Raw genomic sequence first — 26,389 nt, forward strand, 5'->3', positions numbered from 1 at the left:
GTGGGATCGCTCTGTCATTGGGATTAACCTTTTTCAACGCGTTACGGTGGAAAACCAGGCCCGCGGGGTCGAGCCGTCCTTGCCCTCCGCCCGTGCTGTGAGGGTGGAGCGCGAGGGAGCCCAGCGCTGCGCCGAGACGACGTCGGTCCCGCGGCCAGGCGGCCGCTGCCGTGATGCCGCCGTCTTCGGCTCCTCTGGTGACGCCGAACCGGCGGGGCCTGGCCCTGGCGAGGACTTTGTTTGCATGGACATAAACAGGACACTCAACAGCTAGTATCTTTACTGAATGAATTTATTGGTTTTTGAACTAAAGTTGCTCACAGTTATTTAACAAGGGATACATCAGATTTTTTTGTCCATTTTAAACCATTAAATAATGTCAGTTTGTGTCTGTATATGTGTGTGTGCGCGCGTGTGTGTCTTCAAAGTACAAAATAGGAAGGATAACAAGAGGTATTGCTTTCATTTATTCTTATATCTTGTGTAAGTAATCCCCTTCCTGCTTGTACCACATGGGTTTTGCTGATATAGGTATTTTTAAATTATTATTATTATTTTGTATTGAAATCCCAGCCTTTTGTAGAGGTACAATGTAACAGAAGCATCAAAATCTATACACAAGGGAAGAGAAAAGAGGGAAAAGAAGGACGGGGGTGATGGGAGGGGAGCTCGGAGGAGAAGTAGAGAGAGGGCGGAGGCAGGAAAGACAACGAAAGCAAAAGAGACTAATTTACAGCAATGTCATGCAATTAAAACTGCCCCCCTCTCCTGCACCCTTGCCTCCCCCCCTCCCCAGCCATCACCCCCTGGTGTCTGACATGCACACAGCAATACGAGAGAGAAAAGTTTAAGAATAGGGAAAATAAATAAATAAATAAATAAAACAATAAAATAAAATAAATCCCTCCCATTTGGGGGAATGGGGAAATGGGGCAGAAGTCAAAGGTCTTTGCCCCAGTTGTGTCTTTAAAAATTCTTTTTAATCTTCAAACCTATGTACAAGTAAAACTGGTCCAAGAAGGGGAAAAATGATTAAAAAAACCAACAACGACAACAACAACAAAAAAGAACTCATCCAACATTATCATTAAAAAAAAATAATTTTGCGATACAACATACACCCATAGGAACCCAACGAGCAGCAATCGAAGGTCATAAAAGAGCTGAACACTAATGCTAAGCCTACATTCTTAAAATCTCAGTCAAGAAGTACTTCTCACTGTGTTTTGTCTTCCACGCGTAAAACCACATTGGTTTTTTTTGTTTTTGTTTAACCTTTGAGCTTGGGCCAGAATAAGTTACACTTGGTCACATAACTCTTGAGGAGGAGGAAAAAAGGCGGCGATTCTTCTTTCTCAAAGTCACAAGATGAACACTTACGGGGTTTCTGTGTCCTTTTTCCCCCTCCTCCCCAAAATAAATAAGAATCAATGTTGCCTCTACACAGTTATTAAACAGAAGATATATCTAACAGCTTATTTTTTTAAATATATATATATGTATATATAAATAACCAAGACCTAAAACTGAAACACAAAAAAAAAAAAGGTCCCCATCCACCCAATCCCACCCTCCTCCCCTTTAAAACAAAACAAAACAAAAACTTTATAAAAATATCTTGCAGTAATTTTTAAAGTTTACAGTAGCTTTGTGATTAAGTCTCCCATTGCCCTGACTCCACCTTGTCTTGCTCTGATGAACTAAGTGCCAGTGATTTGCACACACACACACACAGGAAATAAAACCCAAGATAAGTCTCTTTTCTTCCTCCTCTTCGTCTTCTTTTTTTTTTCTTTCTTTTTTTTTTTTTTTTTTTTTTTTTTAGAAAAAAATCACCCAAGCCAACAAATGAAACTGTTAACTTAAAGAAATAATAATACTGATATCAATGCAGCACTAGCAACACAACAATTGCCTCTAAATGCAGGGTGTGGTGGAGGGTCCAGCTGGTCGAAGAAGGTCCCAGCGCGGTGGCACGGTGGCAGGGAGTTGACAGGTGGGGAGGAAGGTGTCGAAGGAGGAGCAGCAGTAGCAGCAGCGGCAACTGTGCCTGGTGGCGGGAGAGACAGTCCTTGGCAGAGTCTTGTCCCTCTTCTTTGCTACCAGAAGTTGCCTTTTCCCTAAGTTTTAATGTTTTGTTTGTATGTGTTTATTCATTGAACCCCCTCTCCCTCCTAAGTTTACTCCTTTCCCCTTCCAGCAGGTCAAAAAGCAAAATGATACAGTATAAAAAAAACCAACTGCCTTGTATATATATGTATGTATGTATGTATATTTACACATAAATATACCCACATATATACATGTATATATAAAAAAGGGGGCAAAACAAAAGGAAAAGGTGGCGGGGAGAAAAAGAAGGTTAGGAAAATCCCGTGGATGAAGCTCCCCAATATCGTCTTGGTTCAACGCTTAGTTTTGAGTTGCTCCTGGCTGGTTTCTGATGAGAACGCGCTCTGGATTCATGAACCACTGCGCTCCCGCTACACCCGTCTCCTTCCCCGCACCCTCCCCCTCCGGGCTGAGTTCACCTGCGCGGACAGAAGTTGCCAAGGGTAAAGGTTTCACTCCAACAATTTGCAACCTCCTTTCAGCCCAGACTCTGCAATCCCATAACTGAGCAGATCTCTCTTGTGGAGCACCAAAAAAGAAAAAGAGAGGGGGGAAAAAAAAAAAAAAAAAAAGAAAAAAAAGGCGTGCATTGGGGAGGTGTCTGGGGAGAAGTGGGGGAGAATCCCACTTCCTGAAGGGAGAGGGGAGGCTGGGAACCTCAAACAGGACTGGTCCTTGGACAGTCTACATCGGTTGCCTTCCGTCAACAAGTGTCCGCAGAGCACAGAAGGTGAAGCCGTGGCTGACATGTTAACTTTTCGGGATAATTCCTGGTAGCAGAGCGGAAACAAGTGGTGTCGTCAGAAACACAGAGAGAGCATGAACAGAACAAGAAACAAAACAAAAGAAAACAAAAAATAATAATAATAATAATAATAATAATAATAAAAAACCCAAAAAATCAGGAAGGAGAAAAAAAGCAAAACATTCAAAAAAAGGGAGGAAAAAAAAAAAACAATCGAAAAAACCACAACCCAAGATCTGGTGAACTGGGTTTGTCATCTGTGCTACCTTTTCTTTTCTTTCTTTTCTTTTCATTCTTTCATTCGTTTGTTTTTGTGTTTGTTTCTGAGATATATATTATATATCATATATAAATATATATATGTATATATATACAGTCATTCCTTCATACAAAATTTGTCTATAGACAGTTTTGTACTGTTGTGGCAAGGTATATACATCCTTCTAGTTTAGAGGCTAGCTTGCTAAGGAATATTCTTTCATTCTTTCTTGCTTTTTTGTTTTTGTTTTTTCTAAGTTATTTAATTTTTTATGTGTTTATTTAAGGTTGGTCTTGTAGGCCGACTGATGAGACCATCTTTGCCTTGTCTTTGCCAGCAGGGTACTTATTGTCTCCTCTAGACCCATAGTCATTAGAACCGGAATCGCTCCGCTTGCTGTTTGCGCTATGCTTGGTTGGCGTGCCGGGGGGATGGCTCACCTGCCCGTTCTTCTCGTCTGAAAAAAGTTGTTTAATTACGTCAAAGAAGTTACTCAATGGGCTGCCTGGGTACACAAAACAGAGGAGACAAAAAAAGAAAGAAAGAAAGAAAGAAGAAAGAAAGAAAGAAAAAAAAAAACGAGAGGGAAAGAGAGAGAAAAAGAGGAGAGAGAGAACAAACAAACAAATGAACAATGGGGTTTTTAACGAGAAGAACATGATGAGGAGATCCAGAGCCACGTGCGTGGGGGTGTGTGGGGGATGAAGACAATGAGCAGGAAGAGGAAGAGTGTTTAGGATGGGAGACCTACAGAAATAACGAGGCTGGGAGCATAAAGCACCTCGGGGGAAGGTCCTAGATTTCTCCTGAGTGGGGGAGCAGTGCTGTCTCACCTAGCAGGAGGGCACGGTACCGTGCGGCCAAAATACTTCAGTCTGTGACTGGGAGTCACTTGGCCACTCCGCACGGAACCGTCAGTGAATGTCATGCTGGATACAGGCAAATCCCATCTTACAGCTGCTGTTACAAACACGGGGTATTTGCATGTGGTCACCGACTGACGCTTTGCTTTGCAGCCTCGCTAAGCTCTCTGGCTACGCCGGGCATCAGGCTTTCTTTGCTTGCATTTTATTTCTTTCTGATTATCTCCTTGCTTGCCTTTCAGTCGCTAAGCCTCAAGCACCTGAGTGCTCCAAGGGAAACAGCATTTGAAAAATAAGCTACGGCTGACACGAGTATTGCCACCTCCACGGGTGGTTTGTGGCTTGTACTTGCAAGCTTCTAAGCACCTTCAGATCCTTCTTACAACAGGTACCTGGAAATGAAGATGCTGAACACATTGTGGAAGCAGGCTGTTGTGCAGCTAACTATTTCTGGGACCTACCAGGGTCAAGAACTACCTCCTCACTGTCCTGAATTTACGTTCTCTCTACAATACAGCCTCCACAACACGGATATTCACACCAGTGGAGTTAGGAGCCAGAGAGGGGTGTAGGGTTGCGTGCTAGTGGAACAGGTATCTCATTAGCCAGCCGCTAGCACAGGTTGCAGTATTACCAGGGGTTGGGCACCATGCTCGTGAACACAACCTTTTGTGCCATTTGCACCTCCAGGCAGCAGGGCTGCACGCTGCTCATCTAGTCCTGTGTCACGGGATGTGTGGGAGGCCATACCTGAGGAAAGGCTCTGGGGTGCTACTGAGGGAAGGAGACTGGCTGCTACTGGAAAGGTAGCCTTTTTGGGGCATTTCTAGTCCCTTTTAATTTTCTTGGATTGGGAGGTTAATCCTGATCAGACATAGAAGGCGTCACACTAAAATCTCTGAACATGCATAGTGAAGGTGGTTTTTATCTAACATACACTATGGAGGTGATGCCTGTTTGTGATCATGAAAACCCTGTGATGCTTTTTTCAATATTGGGACTGTTGGCTCCACTGTTCTAACAAATTATTTATACCCCACCTAAGTAATTTCATTCTCCAGCTCCCAGAAGGAAACGGGCTCCTTGTATCTGCCTTCCAATGCAGTGGTATGCTGTGAAGAGTTGGAACCTTTCATCCCCAAGATGGGAACATTCAGTTGGGAGCAAAGGGGTTTCTTCATTACAGAGATTGCCATTTATCCACAGCTGGTGGACATTGGTGGCTTGGTAATATTATATTTCCCTTCACTGTCATTACAAACATAAGCAAACCAGTTACTACAGCAGGCAGGTACTTTCTGTGCACAGTTAGCTTGTCTGAAGAGCTTGTTGAGTGCTTTCTTATTCTCTAATGGAAAATGCTAGACAGACATCAACTGCTCTTATACAAAGGAAGAGGAAATACATAGTATTTGTGCCCTGCAAAACAGAATGTGTTAGTCTTTTTTTCCTGCCCCGTGCTAACCAGGCAGTTGCTGCTCTCCTCTGCATGTTAACAGGCATTGTGAAAAATCAGATGGCTGGCATATACAGTGAAGGATCTCAGTCTTATTAATCTGATTCATTCCTTGTCTTCCTCTACTTGCTGCTTTGTGGTTGACTTACTGCTGGCCCAGGTTCTGCCTGTGCATTCAGTTACACCAATGCCACAAGCAAATGGCTGTTAGTTTCTGGGAAGGCATCATTCACCTGACTGACTGAAGCCTTAGTGATGGACCCAAACAAACAGCCGGGCAAAGCACGTATCTCAGTTTCTGGCTAAGAATAGAAGGACTATCAAACTCTCAGTCACTTTGGGGGCAGGTCTCTGTGAGTTCCACCTGCTTCCTTCCACATGCATGCAAATGCTTTGGAAAGGGGTACCTGTTCCACATCTATGACTTGTATTTCAGAGATTTCCCTAAACCTCCCTAAACCTGTTTTAGGTTTGTAGGCGCATGCTCTGCTCAGACTCATTTCTACTTCTTTTAGGTGGATACGCTTTTTCAATGGAAAGAAAGAAAAAAAGAAAGCAAACACTCAGCCTTGAATGCAGGACTGTGGGCAGATCTGGTTCTTATGTGGCTTTGGACCCCTCATCTTCATAAGCAAATGGAGTCAGCAGAGAGAATGAAAAAGAGCACTGAAAAAAATGCTGGAGAGGGAAAGACTGCTAGGTTGGGAGAAAAGGGAAGGGGAATATCTCTAGTTATTCAGCTGAGCAGTTTATTCAACAAGCTTAGAGGGAAAGAAGAGGGCAGAGTAAGCAGGGCTCTGCAGGAATCGGGGGAGTTTTTTGTTTTCATGTAGACAGGAACAGTAGACAAAAGTACAACTTGCAAGAATGGAGCAATAAAACATTTTAAAAATTATATATCTTGTATTTGCTGAGTCCTGATACAGAATTTTTAATCATCCTATTAAAATATGCAGCCCCTGTTTCATCCACCCTTTCTCCTCCCCATGCCTACCGGCTTTCAAGTGCCTGGAGATTTATTGCAGCAAAAGTATTTAACAGTCTGCTTTTCTTTGCCTGTATCACTACTGGATTCCTTGCAATCAGCATTTTCAGGTAAAATTTTAATGGGAGGTAAGAAATCCTTAGGGATGTTTAAAGAGAGCTACTGAAAAATAAAATAGGCCATTTCACTAACCCTTTCCTTCCCTTGCCTCTTGTAGTATCTGGACTTGTCGTTAAATACTAGGTAATAACGCTCTCCTGTCCTGCAGTGAAGAAAGAACTGATCCTACACCAAGCACTGATGTTGTCCACATGACAGCTTGTTAGCCCACTCTTGGGCTGGTCCAGATATTGGTCTTTGGATAGACAAAGAGTCCTCACATTCTTCTCTGGAGATATGTAAACATGGGTCACCTATGCTGGAAGCGTGAAAATGGTGCGTGGTGTTGCTCCTCTCAGTTCTCAGTTCCCTTTGGGCTTATACATCCAGTAAAACAAGACTTGAAAATGCAGGTGATGATGGATTAGAATAGCTTTTTCAGCAATCTTCCACTCCTAGCATTCAGTGCAAAATGTGTCATAGGCTCTTACACCTGTAAGTCCACCTGGGGGCCTCAAAAGGCTGCCTGTCTTATTTCAGAAAGTGAGATGACATCCCATTTCCTCTGCAGAGGGATGAAGGTTTGGCTCACTGATTCTTCAAAACTTCCCTGGTGTTTCATGCATCTGTAACTAAGGTCTTCTTTCCCCTTGAGAGCAAATGTTCATCAACACAGAGCAAAGAAGGCGTGAAGGGTAGCAAGGGTGAGAAACCATGAGAAGGATCAGAGGCAGGAGGGGAGGTTCAGAGCATTAGGTTTACATCTATCAGGAGGAGATGGGTATGTGCATTTTTGAGTTAGACCAAGGAGCTGTATGCTGCAAGATGGCGAAGGGGAATGGGTTTGAAAACAAGCACTGAAGCTCATGAAAGGGTCATGTCTTGAAGGGATGCTAGAGAAGTGTATTTATGGAGAAGGCACTGGTCTGTGGCACCTGTGTGCAGCACTGCCACGGTCAAATATCACGAAAAGAAGTCAAAACTGTGAATGCATTTGAATACAACAGGCACCAAAAGGAAGAAACGGGGCTGGAGACAGACACAAAAATGTAAAAGGAAGCTGGGCAGGTGGCTTTATCAACCCTCACAGTCCTCAGTATTTCACCTGCTGTTCTTGGTAAGTCTGTCTGACATTGACCTAGCCCCAGAGAATCAAAGTGGAAGTGGAGCACCCAGGTAAAAGCAGAAAGAGAAAATGAGGTGATTCACTCCAGACACCAGAAGGGACACCACGAAAGGATGTACCTTGCAAAGACCCTGCTCTGACCTTGCAAAAACTCTGCCCTGACCTTGCAAAGATCCTCAGAGTCCTCCATGAAAAACAACAGGAGGTGGTGAACAAGCAGCTTCAGGACAAGCCTGGAGGCTTCAGTCACTGATTAGAGCCTGATGTTTTGTAACATTTTAAGACAGTCAGATAAGGACTTGGTCCTCTTTTCATTGACGCAAATAGCAACGTTTCCATTGACTTAATGGAAGCAAACCCTGAGGCACTTCCTTCTCCTGTGTAACCATCCCTCTCAAGTCTATGTATTTTTCCTTGTGGTGCTGAACACAAAGGTGCACAAGACCAATATGCCATCTGTGGGATTATTCTCTGCCCTTCCTTTCTGCATAGCCTGAGAAATTTTGGGTTTCCACATTTTTAGCTTAGGCTTTGGGAGAAAGTGAATGGGAAAAGATAGGTCTCCACTGGAAACCTTTGTCGACCTGACTCCCCATGTTCCTTCCCTTGTTATTTTCAGATCCTTTCTGGCTGTCTTCTGCCTGCCTCTGCTACTGAGGTTTTCTTCTTATATCCACTCCTTTCTCTTTACCCTTTGTCTTTTTCATCCCTAGCCTGCTCTGTATTTCGATAGCAGCTGTGGTTTCAGTGAATCATGTAACAAAAATCCAACTCCTTTCATACAAAGCATTGAAACCCTCTTGATGGGGGATAATCCAGTCCCTTTCAAACCCATTTTGCTACTTTGACAGAGTTCTAGCCCTCTTCGTTAAGACTAGGAATTTTTTGCCTGTTTTCTTGGTTTCTTTTGGCAGAGTCTCTTCTGCCTTCAAAAACAGAAGACTTAAAATACAGAACCCACTCCAAGAGTATATGCAGTGACAGGGATGACAGGAAGGCAACAGTGGCCTGTTCCTCTTTGTTTAGTTGTAATATCATGTAGGGGTCTTCCTCCAGACTAAAGAGCCCCTAGCCTAGGCACTGTACAAATACAAATCAGAGATGCCTCAACGAGCTCACCGACTACTGAAGAAGGCTACAGAAAGAATTTTTTGCTCCTTTAATGGATGAGGCTTCCCTCTAGATTGGAAAAGGGTGACAGAAAGGCCATTGCAATGTCTTGCTGGAGGCCATCACACAGAACTTCCTCCTAGTCTATGAGCCCATCTTAGCCCACTTGAAATGAGCTGAAGAAACTGCAGGATGGGTACTTGTCTAAAAATATAGGAAGTCAGGAAAGCATTTCAAGAGACATGGATGTGGTTTTTATTGGATTTATAAACTGTCACCACAGATTGACCAGAACAAGTTTTCCCATTTATTTTCTTCCCCAGTTAGTTACATGATAGGACAGTTGTTTTGATTTCATTTCAGTTTAGGACTAGAAAATGGAGACAGACAGTCCACAGAACAACTCCAGTTTCTTAGCAGGACACGTGAATTGCAACTGGGAAAGGTGATTTCCAAAGTTAACAATAGGGATTATTTTCCAGAGTTCTTAGATTCTGTCAGTAAAAATGCCAGCTGAAAACAGTGTTTGCACAAACAGACTGCTGGTAGGAACTACTCAGATTATCACACATAGTTAGCACAGGTGTCTGTGCTACCAGCAGAAGGTGGGGACCGTCAATCGCTACACACCTGCGCAGATCTGAAAAACCAACCTGACATTTAAATGCTCTATAACCCAGCCTTGTTCTTACTCCCCTAAAACATCCCGTCTCCTCTGCAGGAGGGTGGCCCAGTATTTGTGAGTAGCCAGATGCATCCAGATGGCCACGCTGCCTCTATCTTGCACATTTTCTTTCTCATACACCCACAGAGAAGCTGAGATCCCGTTCAGCTTCTCCTGTCACAGACAATATAACTGAGACAGGTAGCTCTTGGGCAATGAGTTAGAGAATGGTGAACACAGGCAGCAAAGACTCAAATGGATGAGGCGTATTTCCTTGCTGCTATCTTCTGAGTAATTAATCAGAAAACAAACATGTCCATCACTGATGAATAGCTCTGGCCAATCCAGCACCACAACATAACATTTAAAAAAGGAGACATGATGATGGAGAGGAGGGGATCATACATTCGTTTGGACAGCTGGTGGCACTGAAAGAGCAGGCAAGGATAGTGGTGGGCTGAAGAGATGCTGTTGTGAATTCATGCTGTTCTGGCAAACTGGCTGATAAAGGACTTGGCCCAAGAATTCCTTGATACTGCCTGTCCTTTTACAAGGATCTGCCTGCACAAGTGTGTGCCGAGAGGGGAAGCTGAGATCTGCACTCATAAAGCCACAACAGATGATAGTATTGCTGCTACACGTTCTCTTAGAGACTTCTGCTGCTTTATTCCAATTTTTTGTCTATAAAAATGTCAGAAATGTATTGGCATTTAATAATATGATTTTGTCCTTTCCTGCCAGATGGATGTTGAAGTATGATCTTAGAGGTTTTAAGTTCTCTGACCTGCTCCTAAGGAGAGAAACAACCTGTGTATGCTGGTGATGTGTTGCCTCCTCATTTCCTCTGAATCAATCCCTTCAAAATATGATTTAATCTTCCGGGGAGGCCATCTCAAATGTAGCTTAGTACAGCAAGCAAATATTCACATGGAGCATCCTGAAGCACTGCCTGCCGTAAATAAAGTATTGTGAGCTTAATTAAGAGAGAGGTATCTGTGTTTTCTGTATTAGATATTATTACAGAGAAAGGGGAAAAGATCTTGTATTGGACAGTGAAAATCTAGCCATAGCTGTCAAAACAGGATCTGACATGTACCAAGTAGTTCGATACATCTGGATTCATCTTCAGTGCCAAGTTGCCATTTTTGTTGCTACCTTCTTCTACAGCGCAAAAACGTGAGTCATGAATTGGAGAAGAAATATCTGCCCAACACAACACTAGAATGAAGAGATATGACTACACTGTGGGGGGAGTCAGCCATCCATCTGGACAGCAAAGGATACTAGTAGAATGGGCAAGGACAGCTGGGAATCCTGGCTTGAACTCTTTGGAAAATCTGACTTCTCTTACTTATCGTGATCCACCCATTATGAATGAATATGTGATCGTTCAGGTGGTCTTCTTGCTTTTATCTCTCATTTGGGTCACAATTTAGACAGAAGAATCAGCCATGCTCAGAAAGACCAGTAGCCAGCCCATTTTTCAGAAATGCTAATAAAAAAAATACTGTTCTGACTACCTCACAGTAACAGTGGTGAGAAGAACCTTTCAGCTGGGAGGGCAGCATACGTTTTTTTTCTGCAGGTTTCAGCATCAGTGTTTCTGCCACCAGTTACAGCTTTATGAATGCAAATCACCAACCTCCTCTTCCATCAAATAGCTACTCTGTGAGAGGCAGGATTACTCTAATTAATGTCAGTATGGATCAGGATCACTTCCAAGAGCACCAAATCCAGACATTTGTTGGTGCTAGTAACACCAACAATCTCTAAATTAGCACTCACAGAGCTACATGCTGCAGTTGCCACCCAAATGTGATGTAACCAGTTTTAAACTACAAAATGTCTCCCAATTTCTCAAGTAGCTTGGGATGCTATTGACACGGGCTGGCGTCTGTACGAATCAAACTGTGATTGCAAGGAGCTATGACGAGAAGCCTTTACTGCAGTGGTCTGTGTGCACAGAGGATGACTGGCCATGGGGGACAAGGTCAGATGGCTCTGAATAAGAAGCTGTGTCAAGTCCTAAACACTGGAAGCGAGAGATTTGAGTGAGATACACTGGAAAGATATGAAAGGCAAGTGGATTTGCTGTGCTTCTGCTTTGATCAGATCATTTTGGTGATAGTCACTGTTATGCACAAGGATCCACGAAGCTTTTGTTTAATTCTGGTGCCAGGAATCAATGTTTCGAATTGTAAGCGGCAACACAGGACATTTAAGAATAAACATGGGGTCTTCTGGCCAGCCTGTTGTCACAGGATTATGGTGTAAAACTTTGCAGGCACATATGTTTGTGCAGTGCCTAACACGATAGCATGATTTGACTGGAGCTGCACTAGTTATACGTACTAACTGTTTCCTCCTCTTATCATCACCCAGTTCCATGGAAGTGCCACTGATGTAACTGAAGACTTTCCTGAGAGTCACGAGGAATGGAAAACAAGAAGCAAAGACTGCCTTACTTGGAAATAAAAATTCAGCCCTGGACAGCTACAGTGTGGAGACTGGAAAGTTTACAGGTTCCCTGGTGTTTCTCTGAAGGTAAAGTCAAGAATAAGGCAGGCTTTCCAGAGCTTTCTGCCAGCAACCAGCACCCTGGTGAAACATACTTACTAAGGACTCCAAAAAAATGGGGATGCCTGGGAAGAGGAGCTATCAAAGGCTATACACCACACTTACTACTGAGTCAACCACCCAAAGAAATTCTCAACTCACTATTTAAAGGACTTAAAGTCATTAAAGTTTGTAAAGACAGACTCTTTTCTGAACAAGGACTACCGTGGGTTCTGTGTGGTGTATATCAATGGCTCCAGATCCAAACTGCTCAATCTACAATCATACTTCTTTCTAATTCCCAGCTTTGTAGTTGAAGCTGGAGGGCTTTCCAGTCTGTCTATTATCTTGGTTTTTTTTTTTTTTTAATGTAAAGACTCTGCAGAACCTATTAGAACCTCATTGTCAATTATACAACCTATTCTTCAGTGAGACAGACATAAATACCAGATTAGATGGTAGTAAACAGTTCCCTCAAACCTGCCTCAAAAGAAAGAGAATCCAGCTTGTTCTTTTATGGCTGTGTTCATTTTATAAGGCTTAATGGCAGCACATAAAGTGGTAAAGCTTATTTGTCACTAAACTGATTTGGCTCTGAATACACACAAGGAATAGATCAGCTAAGTCGGAAGGAATCACTCCTATAGGCAGTTTTCAGGTTACAGCTGAATTTTAAATGTAAAGATCTTCATTTTTACAAGGTACATTTAATCTTATGAACAGATTTGAAAGACTTAATGAAAACCAGTTACATCTTTCTGACAATAGAAATGCCCATTCCCCTGCTGAAATGGGTGGCACCATAAAATATTCCACTCCAACGTGCATTTCAACTTTATTATGAGCCAAATTATTTTCTTCTGTTGTGAAATATTAAGAGTTGGCAGCAGTTTTCTAGTATGCACAGGTAGGGTTGATACAGCAGCTGTTACGTCATTTGAGTATTGGCAGCTCCTATGACATACCTCTGCTGTTCAACATTAACTTGTTTTTCAGTGCCAATGGCTATATGCAAAATCACTTCTCAGATTGATGACCACTGCTAGCAGAAGATGAGATAACAGTTAAAGGACTAAATAAATTTGCCTTGCTGTTATTTACAACATTCAATGGTTTATAGCAGGTGAAAAGATATTCCTTGTTTCCACCAGAGCTTTCACATGGCTGAGCTGGGCATAATGCATATGATTAGCTCTTCCTGCTCCAGTGTTAACTCCTGCAAAAATGACCCCCTGTGCTCACTCTCAGAATACAGAACAATGATGAGGTCAAAACCCCCACACAGTATAGTTTTTCTTACACTATTTGTTATTACTAGATGAACATTGTGTCAACTTCACAGGGGGTTCCCTGTCCTCAAAGTCATGGAGGAGAGTTTGCCAATAACAGGCTAAATGCTGGCATCATTCCCTTTCACTTCCCTGTCTAAATTGTGGGTGAGCTCTCCTGCACACGAAATAGCTTTTCACTCATACAGGAGGGTGGAGTTCAGCGTGGTGCAGTCACCACTGTTTCTGTTGTGCGTGAGCACACCAACAGGAATGTGATTTAAAGAAGCCGCTCCATTAAACCCCTATAAGCCATCCTTTCTTTTCTCTGGATATATAGATGTGTTCTGCCCATGCTGTAGGTGTCAGAAAATAGTCTCCCTGCTGGCCTTCACCTTGTCCTCTTTGTCCCTTGTTGGACTGATGTTGACACTGTGACAGCTGGAGGGCCTGCCTGCACTGGGAGGGAGCAGTAATGCTCTCTGTCTAGAGAACGCAGAGTACTGGCTGGTTATCTGTATAGCTCAATTAATTTGCAAGCAATCAGTAGAATCAGCATTTCAATATTTTTGTATGATATGAATGTCAGATCCAGGCAAGAAACAAAGGCTTGAGGGAGAAGAGGGATTTGCTGTCTGATGCCTTCAAGAAGAAGCTGGGGGTCTGCCTACAACTCAAATGAATCTTCATGAGGAGAGCAGAAATGGTATAACCCAGAAAACTCAAATAAGAAATCAAATGAACTCCTTTCGGAGCAAAGGAAAAACTCCCACCAGCAGAGCTGCAACTTAAGGGAAAGAGATCATCTGAAATACAGGAAACAGGCCAAATTCTGCCTCAGTCACACACGCATAAACCTAATATTGTCTCCGCCACGACAACTTTCCTTTGCTGTTACAGACTCCACAACAACTCCAGAACAACTTTCCTCAGTTTACGAAGAGATGACGCAGGAGTCACAGGTCCAGCTGGAGAGCAGTACTAGCTCAGTGATCACTTCCTCAACAGCTTGTGTTCCCTTTGACAGAGATCTCTGAATTCAACCTAGATACCAGAATGGAGATCTAAAGAGAACAAAGTTCTCTTGTACAGAACCTTTCTGTACAAGATACAAGTAATAAGACAAAAACCTCTCTTATGGTATTTGGGTATTTCCACCATTGTATTCAGAGGAGTCAGCAGGGGCACAGGTAATGAAAGAAAGAATACAGTCCATGTGTGGATAGGGGGAGGGAAGGCAAGGAACAAGTTAAGCAAAATTCATGGAACTCCAAGCAAGTTTTGCAGGAAACTTTTTTTTTCTCGTTCCTAGCAAAATTCAGAATCTCCAGTAGGTTCACTACTCCTCCAGCTAGAGACACAAGGTCCTTCCCCAAGACCAGAATGGAACTATGACAGTTTACACTGGCTAAGTGTCTGACAGATAATATGCAGCGTGTCTTATGGAAGATTTAAAAGGGTCTTACCCCAAGGATATCTGGGGAAGAAGGGACTGGATGCAAAATGGAATTAAATAACATAGCACTCCTGTCTCAATAAATAGCAGGAAACCAATGGAGACAGCAGCTAGCAGGGCAGCATTCCGCTTCACTGCAGAAAAGGGACTGAAGAATCATGAATCAAAGGCAGCAAGTAAACAAAAGAAGAAAAAAAAAAACAGGAAAGAAAAAGAAAATCACTGGCCTGGGTTACAGTGAGCGAGGGAATCTCAAGTGCAACACCACACACTTGTGCTATGAAGGGCAAAGCGGTGGTGGAGCCTGTGCACCTGTGCATGGATGGGGAGGAACAGAATAAGGGGCATATGCTTGTGTCCACCAGGTAAGTGAAAGACATAGTGGGCTGTTACGGGGTGGGCAGTCTTGAAAAGAGCGTGGGAGAGCAGGGGTAGGGAAGGAGAACAGGTGAAGGGACAGGACGGCGCATTATTATGTTGCTCAGCAGGGGCTGGGGAAGGAGAAAAGGCAGAAGGGAAGGAAGTTCTTACCACATTTGGAAAGTCTGCCAGTCATCAACTCCATACAGTTAGTGGTGTCTGGATCATAGAATGGAAAGAGGAGGGAGGGAGGGAAAAACATAAAAAAAGGTTTCCATACCTCTGTGCATAAAGTAGTAACTTAGCACATTATTACCTGAAGCAGGAAACATATACACATCTTGGTCTTTACACAACCCAGGCCAAATTCTGCCACCCACTGTCCGCCAGTGCAAACCGGGCCCTGTGACTGAGAGTGGGCGCTGCTTCGGCCCCGCTGCTTCCACCCACCTCTTTATCACAGCTACAAAGGCATTTATGAGGTGTGGGAAATACTCTGCCACCACCTTAGCAAACTAAAAGCCTTGAATACATTGGTTCACCTGGCCAGCTTTGCAAGTTAGCCTGCAACAGCCAGCAAATGCCCAGCCATCTATGTACATCAAAAACCTGGAGAGAGGGAGGAAATGCAGCACTGTGCTACTGGACATGGAATGAGAAGGCTCAAAACACAGCTCAAAAACATCTTTTAGACCCCAAAGGATAACATCCAAGTTCGCAACATAACCCTGCCTCTCATTCACATTTACTCTCTTGCTCCTCTTGCTTTCAACATCACTACTCGCAGACAATAGAATTATTTCTGGAAGGGGTGGCAGAATCTGGCCCTAAGACATTATTGTCCACTTTGTGTATAGCTCCCACTGCCACAGCCTCTGAGTGCTTCTTACTCAGGTGCAATAAGCAGAAATTGCTCTACATGTCTGCTTTAAAGCAGAAAGGACCAGTCCAGCTGGACACTTCCACATGGACCCTGCTGGCAAGCCAGATGTGCTGCTGCCAGCCAGGATTCCCTTGCATTTGGGATCTAAATCATTGTGTCCATGAGTGCTGGGCACTGTGGAGCCCTCACTGTTGAGCAAGTGGCTAACAGTTAAAGCACTCAGTTCAGTCTCAGATCTCCTCTTGCCTGACCGCTCAATGAACACTTGGGTATTCAAGAAACAGGCTTCTTGGAAACATGCACACATATGCTGAAAATCCCTAACTGCTAGGAAGCTCTAACTGCTCCCTATCTGCTGAAAAGTCTGCAGGGGAGAGGGAGGATGATTTCTCAGCATTCCTCCTCTTAAATACTGAGAAAAGTAATTTCAAAAAAGGAGGGAGGGGTGCTGGATATGCCTGGGTAAGCTCAATCCATGCTAAAAGAGCATGGATATGTATTGTTTTCTGATGCAGACAGGCCTGTGCTGCACAGACCATCTGGGAAAGCCTGGAGTAGAGAGGGCAGGTGCTTGGTCCAGTGACACTGGTCAAAGCATCTACGCAGCAGTTACATGCTCTCCATCCTGAGGTCGGAGGCGGGCTGGCAGAGGTCAGTGGGAGATGATACCCATGGAAGGTTTCTCAGAAAGGCACAAGACTGAGAGAAAGAGAAAGGAGGAAAAGGAAGGAGGTGAAGGAGAACAGAGGATTCAAGAGCTGGAACAAGGGATCAGAGGTGTCAGAGGGCACAAGTTTACCTTCCTTTGAAATTCTTTGGCTAGTCTGACTGAGTGAAGGCAGATTAAGCTCCCAAAATACATTTCTCCCTGAAGATGCCTAATGAGTTTAGGAAGTGTCTACAGCTGCTGATTGAGCCAATGACCAGAAGTCACAGTCACGAGTTTGTATCTTTTTTTTTTTTCTTTGATAACTTTGAGAAGTTTGTTGTCTCATGCCTTTTAGTCGTTCCTGTCCAGCCCCCTCTGAGTCAAATACACCTTGTTGTAAAGCAGTGTAATACAGATCTGTAGTGGTAGAGCTCAGAGCATTCACCCAATCATTAGCAAAACTTTCGCTTTGAAAAAACACATAAGAGCAAGGCAAGTCTCAAATATGACTGAAAGATTGTCTCTGGCTCCCACCTCCAACACCTGGAATCTTCCCCTCAAGTGTATCCAGACTGACTGGCCACACAGTAACTAGCAGTCTGGAAACAAAAAAGGTAGTATTTGCATAATGTCAGAGTAGGTAAACATTGTGGCTGGTTTACTAAGATTCTCCCGAAATTGGTGTTTCTGTCTCCTTCTTAATTTTAACAAATTCAAAATAATCACGTCTCCTTAAGTTATAACTTCAGAATACTGTCTTTTTTCTAAGTTGCTTGCAGTCAGCATAGCTCTTTTCAGTATTTCATTTAAAGCTGGGTAACAGGTCTATGTACATTAATCGTGTGATTAGAATACAAACTGTCAGATCTACAGCAGGAAAAAAGGATTGTAACAGAGGCTTTTTGACAGCATAACATCTTGGGCTCTGTACTCCATTTTGTTCCTAAAAAACCTAAATTTGCAGGTTATAGAACTTGTTTTGATGGATAGGAAAAAACACAAACCCTTTTTTGAAATGTAAGACCACGGAAAAATATCAAAGGAACAATAATAAAACCTCTGATTTGTCTTTCTTAAAACTTTTACGTGAAACTACAATGTGCATTCTCTGTATTGCCATGGCCAGTCCCAGAAACTGCACAGGAATTTATTTTTACTATTAATGTCTTTCCAAGACATGATCAGGTTGTTTTTCCCCCCTTCCTAAGGCACAGCAAACATGAGCACACCAGGAACAGTCGCTCCTACAGCATCGCTTGAAAGACTAACACAGTTAATATGCCTTCAGCTTCTCTGTTATAATAATTACTTTAATACTTCTTTCATTTCCATCATATTGTAACATCTGCTTTAGTAAATTCTCTGTATGATAAAATATTTCCTCATTTTAAAATAGAATTTTCATTCTAATTAGAAAGCCTTAGATTCTTGGCAGTCAGCTTCAGCTCATGGATAATAATCCATAACCCAGTGACTGTGGGATCCAGGTGTTATGTGAGGTGAATAAAGCCAGGGTCCAAAGGCCTTTAGCTGCCTGAGAAGCGTTGATGGGTCATGTAACTGCATTTTTAATGTGTGCTGTTTAACTTTTTAATTAAAGCATAGTGGCAGTGTCAGATCTCAATCCTTCTGATGATAAGGCAATTCCTTATTTCATAGAGGTTGCTGGCAGTCACTCACGCTCTGGATTTGACCAGGATTCTTTCATAAATGACACCGAGTTCAGTTCATTAACAGATGGCAAATGCTTTGGTTAAAATAAGATCTTCCTTCAAAAGGCTAAGCTCTCAGTCCATTAAAGAAATGCTAGTGTTCTGCTGAATCTTCTTTCCTGATTTTCGTTTTTCTTTAATTTCTGTGTTTCTATCCTACACAAATTTCACAATCAAGCTGCCTGGTTTGTGATGCTTCTGATATCTCTGAGGCTGAGACTCATCCCAGCCCAGGAAATCTCACCCAAACAGCTGCTCCTCTGAGATCTCCAAACCTAGGGCTAGACGCCAGAAAGCACTGAGCATCTCCTGCCAGATGCTCATAGCCCCCAGTAAACATTTCCATTAAGGGAGATGATGTCAAGAGACCCACCAGTTCCTCTGGTCCGAGGCAGTTATCATTTAGATTCCAACTCCCCAGTGTTTGGGTGCTTATTTGAAATTCACTGTTCTCCTATCAAAACTCTGGAGAGCTTGGACTTTTTTCTACATGCTTAATTTCAGGACAACTCAGTTAATTTTAATGAAGTCTGTTTAGTAATAAAACTAAAGCTGTTTAGCAAAAAAAGTGCTCTGCCAATCCAACCAGACATTACATGGCACCTTTTGTAGGTGGGAACCATGACTGCCCCAGACACTACAAGAGCAGCAAGACGTGAAGGATTGCACAAGAATGGAGGAAACAAGATAAACCTGGGACCTGGATGAGCCCTGGATAAAACTGACTTGTGGTCCAATTCCAAGCTGGCATTTGCATAGCCCTCTTTTGAGTCTGCAGCTGGAAGTTTACCTTGCAAAGCACTTCATTTGTTCCTTACTCCCTTTTCTGTCTTGGTGATAAAATCCTCTGCACATTTGGAAACCGTAAGTTTCTTACTAATTTTTTGTAGTAAATTAGCCAACATACAGCTCTTGTGAGCCACAAAGGTGAACACCCAGAATTCACAGAATTCACTCTTAACAAAACTTTTTGAGTCACATGAACACGTTTTGCTTTTTGAGATGTACACCAGCACAGGAGGAGAGTTTGGGTGCATATACAGAAGATACACATAGTGAGCAAGAATCTGCACTGCCCTATTTTGAAGCTGGATCTGGTCTGTAAACACTTGTTTATGCTGATGAAAGGCATTTCCAGCAGTAACACTGAGATGCTCTGAACTTTGAGATGCCAATGGTTAAAATCTGACATAAAGCCAATAAACATAATAAAGAAACAGAAAACCTATTACAAAGAAGTTATAAAGGCTATTTCAGTATTGCTGATTGCCCAGAACATGGGAAAATGGGAAAAAATAAGAATATGCAGCACCCCACACATAAAACCAAAGCCCAAAGAGGCAAGAAAATATTAGGGAAATAAAAATTGATACCCTGTGAATGATCACAGATGGCTTTTGCCTGTCCCTATTCACCAGATGTTTCTATTACTCTTTTGTGCAAAGGCATTGGAGGAAAACAGGCTATGATTTAATGGAAAGAGTACTGGGCTGAAACAAAGGCACAAATGTGAGATATCTTCCTCGATGAAGAGAGATCCTTTTATCCCACCAAAGGGCAGTCCTGCCCAGGGATTACCAAAGTACAGATTCTGAGTATAAAGCTCCTGGATGGAGCCATACACGGATGAGAGACAAGGCCAGCCGCTCCCACAGACAGCGATCCTCACTCTTGATCCAGAGGGACTGTCTTGCTGGGCTTAACGGATTTTGTGATACCAGTAACAAGAACACATGGACAGCTACTCTGGTTCAGATCAAAGACCCAAACCATCCAGTGCTCTGTCTCCATCAGCAGCCACACATACATGCATGAATGTAACAGCAGGCCAAGCACAGAGAACGCTTCCTCCTAAGACTACCTCACTCTCTCACCACTTTCAGGTCAGGTTCCTGAGCCTGCTGCAGTTTGTCTGTTTAGCAATCCTCATGGGGAGTTCTCTTCCAGGGAGTTGTCCAGCCTCCCTGTGAGTAAGAAGTACTCAGAGGAAGATGAGCATCTGCAAGCTCCTCACATTCAGAACCTGCTTCAGTGAGGAGTTCCGCAGGTCTTACATTGCATGGAGACATGCCTTCCAATATTGTTTTGGTGCATGGCTTCCACTACTTTTGTATGATGGCCTCTAGTTCTTTCATTGGGAAGAAAAAATGAACAATCAGTCCCTGTCTACTTGTTCTAGGCCAGTCATGAGTCTGTAGACCTGGTACTGTCTCAGCAGTTATACCACAGAGGATTTAATGTCCTGAAACATTAAGGTAGAAGGCTGGTATGTTGCACTAAATTTGGCCAACTGGACAGTGGATTTTAGAAGTATTACATTAGCTTCTGGGATAGATTTCAATTATATACACACTTATTCAGGTAAGGGAGGGAAGCTAGTTTCCTGCTTCAGAGTATGTTGGAAGGAATAAGCACAGCCAGTCTTAGGAAAGAAAAATGGAAGTGAATGGAGGGATACCCAGGGGGAAGGGAGATTTTAAGGTGCTCAAGTGTGACACAGAAACACATCTGCCTAAATCAGGTACACATCAGGCTCACATACACACACACACAGAGATGCATGGGCAACACGACATCTACAAACACTGTTGTGAGCTGGAGGAAATGAGAAAGAGGAAAGTGCGTTCTGACACCCAGGCAAGCCGGCTTAGTGGGCTGGCATGCTGCATAACGGATCAAAGAGGGGCAGGAGAGAGAATGACTGTGCCATATGCTTATTAGGCCTTGCTGTTGGGCTTTATACTGTGTTCATTGAGTCTTCCCCTTCTGCAGGTCTCACTTCACATGCACGCACCTTTCACAGATGGTTTTCATCATCCTACCTCTAATGGCACCTGAACTAAAAGGCAGGGGAGACAACCACACAGAGGATATGTCTGTGCACGATGAGCTAGGAAAATCTCCAGTGCTGGGTCAGTATTGCTGGTCAGAGCCAGCAGTATCCTCAGAGCCATGGAGGAGGAGAGTCAAAGTGAACTGGGAGCTCGTTCTGTTACAGCAGTGGACTGCCTACAGAGTATCCTCAAACCATGAACCTGAACAGGAGTCCAACCACCACCATTCCTGTGAGGTGTTCAGGGCTGGGAATATGGGAGAAGAAGAAAAACAGAGAAGACTTTGCCTTGTTTCTAGTGAGAAATGCCGAGGAATTCCACAGCAATTTCTAGGAAGCTCTTGCACACATCTTCCCAACCACAGCCACCCAGCTAAGCAAGGTGCTGAATGTGAACTCTTTCTGTCCCTTTATCACTTTATTTCCCCTCACTCTCTCACTGGCTGGGGATGTGAACCACACGGCTTCTACTTTGATGTACAGGTTGTCTCTTCTTGGTAACAATCCTTTTTCCCCCTTCCTTTTCTCTTTTCCTTGTACTCTGCTCAATCCTAAATTTTTCATGTTGAATTACTTCTCCCTTTTTCAAGACACTTGCATATTCCTGATCAGGTACCCCCTCTCTCATGAGCTGTCTTGCCTGGATAACTCCCTGGATGAGGGAATTCTCATTTTTAAGTTTCAAGAGACCATTCATGTTGGTTTTGCTCCATGTGGAGTTATCCGTTCCACTGCATGTTAAAGATCAGGCTGGGTTTTCCCTGCTAGAATGACATGCTCTCATGTAGCTTTAAGCAGTAGAAAGACATTCTGCATCTCTTACACAATTTCTCCATTCCAGAACCAGAGCAAAACTGTAAGTCAGACACATTTCTCACAGCACAGTTTGCCTAGACATCTCCCTGAACCTTAGTCAGATCAATGGGGTTTATTCCTGCTATAATATGACTTTCTTAGGGAGATATCCTGCTTCACATGCAAGTGTGCAACAGGGTCCAAGTCTTTCTAGAGAACCTCAGTAGCTAGCACATACTAGGGTGAAGAAGTTAAGAGAGATCACCACGTTATTTACTTTTTTAACAGTTTTTTCCTCACCACAACATAAGGGTACACTTCTTTCCCTAAGAAACAAGGAATGCTTGAGCATTGTTCATGCAGCATGAACATGACTTAAAGTCATGAACCAGACTTAAAGGATGCTTTTCTATCTAATTCCCCTCACTCCCACTTGGCCCCATCATTTCCCAAGAGGAAGGGCTGGCAGAAAATTCTGGCTGCTTCCTTGAGTTTGATTTAATTTCAAAAGTCCAGACAGCAAAAACCTGAATCAACCATAGTTCTAGTATCCTCACCTTTCCTGTTTCCTAACAAGATAACCCATGTGCTGGGCACCCCTGTGATCCAGTATGCAGAAGGTGAGGCAGTGCTGGAGGGCAAAAGCAAACTGGAAAATAGTATTTCCTGAATGGAGCACAATTCTCCATCATGTAGTAAGCATACACTCTTCTAGATGGAGTTATTTTATCTTCAGCTGTTAAAGCCACACTGTTAGACCAGAAGGATGTAACCCATATGTGCAATGAGCCAAGGACATCTGGGATGTAACTGCAGGATGCAATGCCAGCTTCACTCCCCGACTTTTGTCTTGGCTTGTTCAGACAAAGGTCAAGCACAGAATTTGGCTCTTACATATTATATTTAGTTACTATCTTTTCATCATCATACAGTGGGAAAATTCTTCCCACTCCTCCTACACCTTTGTCTTCTTCCTGCAGCCTCTGCTCTCTGCCTTGCTCCTATTTCTTCCCTGTGTCTGTACATTCTTTCTGCTTCTCCTCATTTTTCCTTCCCTGAAGCACTCCCAATAGCTAAGCTTCCTTAAGTTTTCAGTTTTCACCTTCTTCTTTGTTCTGTCCTTTTAAAGGCTAGAAGAGTTAACACTGATATTTTTTCTGTGTGTGTGTCACCACTAGTGTTCAGAGTGAACATCTGCTACATGTGGTGGGATGAGGCCAGTTTCTGTATTATCAGTTCAGGCTGCCTGCAGATTCAGTTTTATGTCATTGCACAGGGTCACACACCTAAGGCTTTCTTTACCACCATGAGGAATTGAAGTTTACTTTAAAAATAGATAAAACATAGTTCTGCAGAACCTTAGTATACGATCTGTGCTACAACAGTATTGGGCCAAGAATTTGATCACACTACTGGAAACTATTAGCCACCTTCTGACCATCTGAAAATGCTCCTCTTAACGGCTAAGTTTAAAGTAGCTCTCAACTTTGTTCTGGGACCCTCTGAAGTTGGAGGTTTCTAAAGCATGCCTGAAGGGTTTGAAAATCAGGTATCTTCTAGAGCGTGTCCCTATTCTGGGAGATTTTGGATCTGGAGAAAATCGGGAAGATCTACTGATGATGCAGTTTTTGATGGAGAAGTGGGCAAATGGCTCTTTGGGCGGGAGGTGGGCAGAAGCTGTTCAACTGGGGAATGCACTGGGAGCACTGGAGTGGGAATGAGAGAGGGAGGAGTAGGGTGGGTGCGGGGAGTTACTGCTCTGTCTGAATGGAGCTTATTTCTTGCTGTAATCAGAGGGATGGTCCCCCTGAGCCTCCTGGTACCAAGAGGCACTTCACCTTCCTGTCCCTGCTGAAGCAAGGTGCTCAACAGTAGAAACCACTTACCTGATAACTGCTGCACTGAAGGCTGGTCATGTGTGCTTAACAACTGTGCCTGAATGGTTTCTACTACCCTCTTAAAACGACGGCTTGGACCTGTGAGGAGAGAAGAGGCACAAATGGCTGTGAGAGGAGGGGGAGCCGAATCCTCATACAACCCAGGCTGGAGGGGAAGGACCACAAGCATCTTCCCTTCAGTCTTGTCCCCAGGAGTGCATTGACAGTGTATCTGCCCTTCAGCCAAAGGCACGGCTTTGAGGCACTATTACGCAGCCCCCATGTTAATAAGGACTGTGGTGTGCTGGCCTTAACAGGAGGAAGGATGGCTTCTGGGCTCCTTTTGTAAAGACAAAAAAGGTGTGTGTGGGGGTTTTGTTTGCTTGTTTAAACCCTGTGGTGGGCATGTGGCCACCCAGAAGAGAAGGGTGATTGCATGTTTCTGTCAGAAGGAAGAAATCAGTGGCCTCAAAGTGCCCAGCTGAGACACTGAGACCTTTGAGTGAAACAACGAGACAGTACAGGGAGATGCTTCAAATCTGATGCAGAGAGCAGCCGTTTTAGCACTAATCATGGTGGTGGCAGCCTCACCTCTTTGGGAATCTCTTTCCCTCCCAGCACTTCCATCACTACCAACACCATTTTTGTTCCTGATGTCCTCCTTGCCCCATCTGAATTTTGCCCTGAGGTCAAGACAGTTACATTCTTTCCCCTGGCAGAGCTCTCTTGGCAGGCCTCTATATCAGCAAGGACAAAACCAGCTTGTACCCATTTTACAGCTTTGCCATGGTTACCTGATAAGAGTGTGAAAGTGACAGAATAGATCCCGTTCTCCTTCTGCGCCTCTCCCCCTTCTGTGTATGTTATGTCCACTTGGAACTTCACTGGCTTCTGGAAAACAGCAGGACCTCCTGTGGACTTGTATTCTGCACGGAAACTTGTCTGTGAGATGACGCTGTGACTGAGGCTTGGAATCTGAAACAGGTCAGTAGAAGGAGACAGTAGAACCAGAGCACAAAGGGAACAAAACTGCAAAATTCGATTTAGAACAATACACATTTCCAGAGTGGGTAAGATCTGCCGGATTTACTTCTGGACTTGAATTTGTAACGTACAGTGTTCTTCTGAAATCAGTAAGAGTATAGGTTGCTTGGCACCACAGAAGAATGCACTGCTCCTTACAGGACTGACCTAAATCTAAAGGTTGACTATTGGTGGAATACCCAGCATGCTTATAAATTTATACATGTTGCACCACTTCATACACTCAGTCTTTCTTTTCCTACTCATCATTTTGAGAAATGCCTTTTGCTGAGTGAAAGCTGATATTAAGGGAAGGGGCATAAAAGTCAGTGGGATGTAAGACTGGATATACAAAACCCCCTGAGTAGCCTGGTCTGATTTCACAGCCAATCCTGTTTTGAGCAGGACACTTCCTGAAGTCCTTTCCAACCTCAAGTGTTTGGTGATTCTATGATATCAAATAGACATCAGGATGTGGAGTGGACACTTAGACAAGTGCCTGGGATATCCACAGGGAAAGCGTGCCTGCAAATAACTTATGCAAACCACAACTCCTATCAATATGTAAAAGAATTCTGAGAAGCTTTCTGGTATCATCCAATATCTGTATCTTCAGACCCGTGGTAGAATTTCATAACTGCCTAATTTTCAAGCAGTAACCTTGCCAAAAGGTTTAACATACCTTCCCAAAATTTAACATACTCGCATTCTGTTTATTGCTTCATAAAGGACCAGATTAAAAAAAAAATAAACCAAACCACTTGGAAATCTGGCCTCTAATTTAGGAGGAAAAATGAAGATGAGTTCTTTGAGAAGCTGACGTTACGGACTTACTTAGCAGGCTGTGACAATGCATTTAAGTTTGAAGTTGGCTGTAAGAGATGATTCATAGGGTTTGCACACAAATCACTACATCACACCTCAACCCACACATGTGGGGTACGCACAGGACCACCAATAGAGACAGTAGTGCACACTACGGCGCAATAAAAACCCACAAGCACAGCTAAATGCATGAAATGGATATAGTAACATGGCTGCTTCCAACCAATCTGAGCTGCATACCAGTGTCTGATGCATGCTACTATACTGCACTTGCTCTTTCTATGCTTGTACAGTTATGGCTGGTTTTTTGGAAGAAAGTCATTGCAGCATCACAGAGACTAAAAAGGAGTGCAGTATTTTGTGGAAAACAATATCAGTTCAACAAACGATGTAAGAAATTAAGTCTCCTTCTCTTAATTCTATTGAAAAAAAGTCTAATTATGTTGTCAACTACCTTGAACTGAAAAATCTCTCAAAAATTGTACTTTTTCTTCATTGGTACTTTCAGACAGTGAGAATAAGGACTTTCTATAGGACAAAAATTACAATTTCCCTCTGCTTTCTTAGACTGTAAATAAATGGCATCTGCAACAACTGATACTCCGGTCACCAGAGGAAATTTCCCTTCTTCCCGCCATACAGCATTGAAGAGGAGATTTAAAGTAACGAATGCAGATGTGAGCCAGGATTTTTGTCTGACTGAGGTGGTGGAGGGCATTCCCAGCAGAGGGGA

At 43.3% G+C, this 26,389-nt stretch overlaps 1 protein-coding gene across 13 annotated transcripts in view; it reads right to left on the reverse strand.

The window, feature by feature from the left end:
- Positions 1-274: 274 nt before the first annotated feature.
- The window catches only part of BRSK2 (BR serine/threonine kinase 2), a 318,986-nt gene continuing 292,871 nt past the window's right edge, over positions 275-26,389 (reverse strand). For 5 of the 13 annotated variants that reach the window (XM_074842066.1, XM_074842056.1, XM_074842064.1 and 2 more), the window contains 5 exons: positions 24,603-24,783; positions 23,818-23,907; positions 15,231-15,278; positions 3,557-3,621; positions 275-2,882 (listed from right to left, as the gene is read on the reverse strand). In XM_074842066.1, coding sequence (XP_074698167.1) covers positions 2,565-2,882; positions 3,557-3,621; positions 15,231-15,278; positions 23,818-23,907; positions 24,603-24,783 — 702 coding nt within the window. In that variant the 3' untranslated portion in view covers positions 275-2,564. Of the gene's footprint in view, positions 3,622-15,230; positions 15,279-23,817; positions 23,908-24,602; positions 24,784-26,389 lie in introns of all 13 variants that reach the window. The other 8 variants (XM_074842067.1, XM_074842062.1, XM_074842060.1 and 5 more) reach the window with 5 other exon arrangements.

Source organism: Strix aluco, chromosome 16 (genome assembly GCF_031877795.1).
Source record: "Strix aluco isolate bStrAlu1 chromosome 16, bStrAlu1.hap1, whole genome shotgun sequence".
In the NCBI taxonomy this organism is placed as follows: Eukaryota; Metazoa; Chordata; class Aves; order Strigiformes; family Strigidae; genus Strix; species Strix aluco.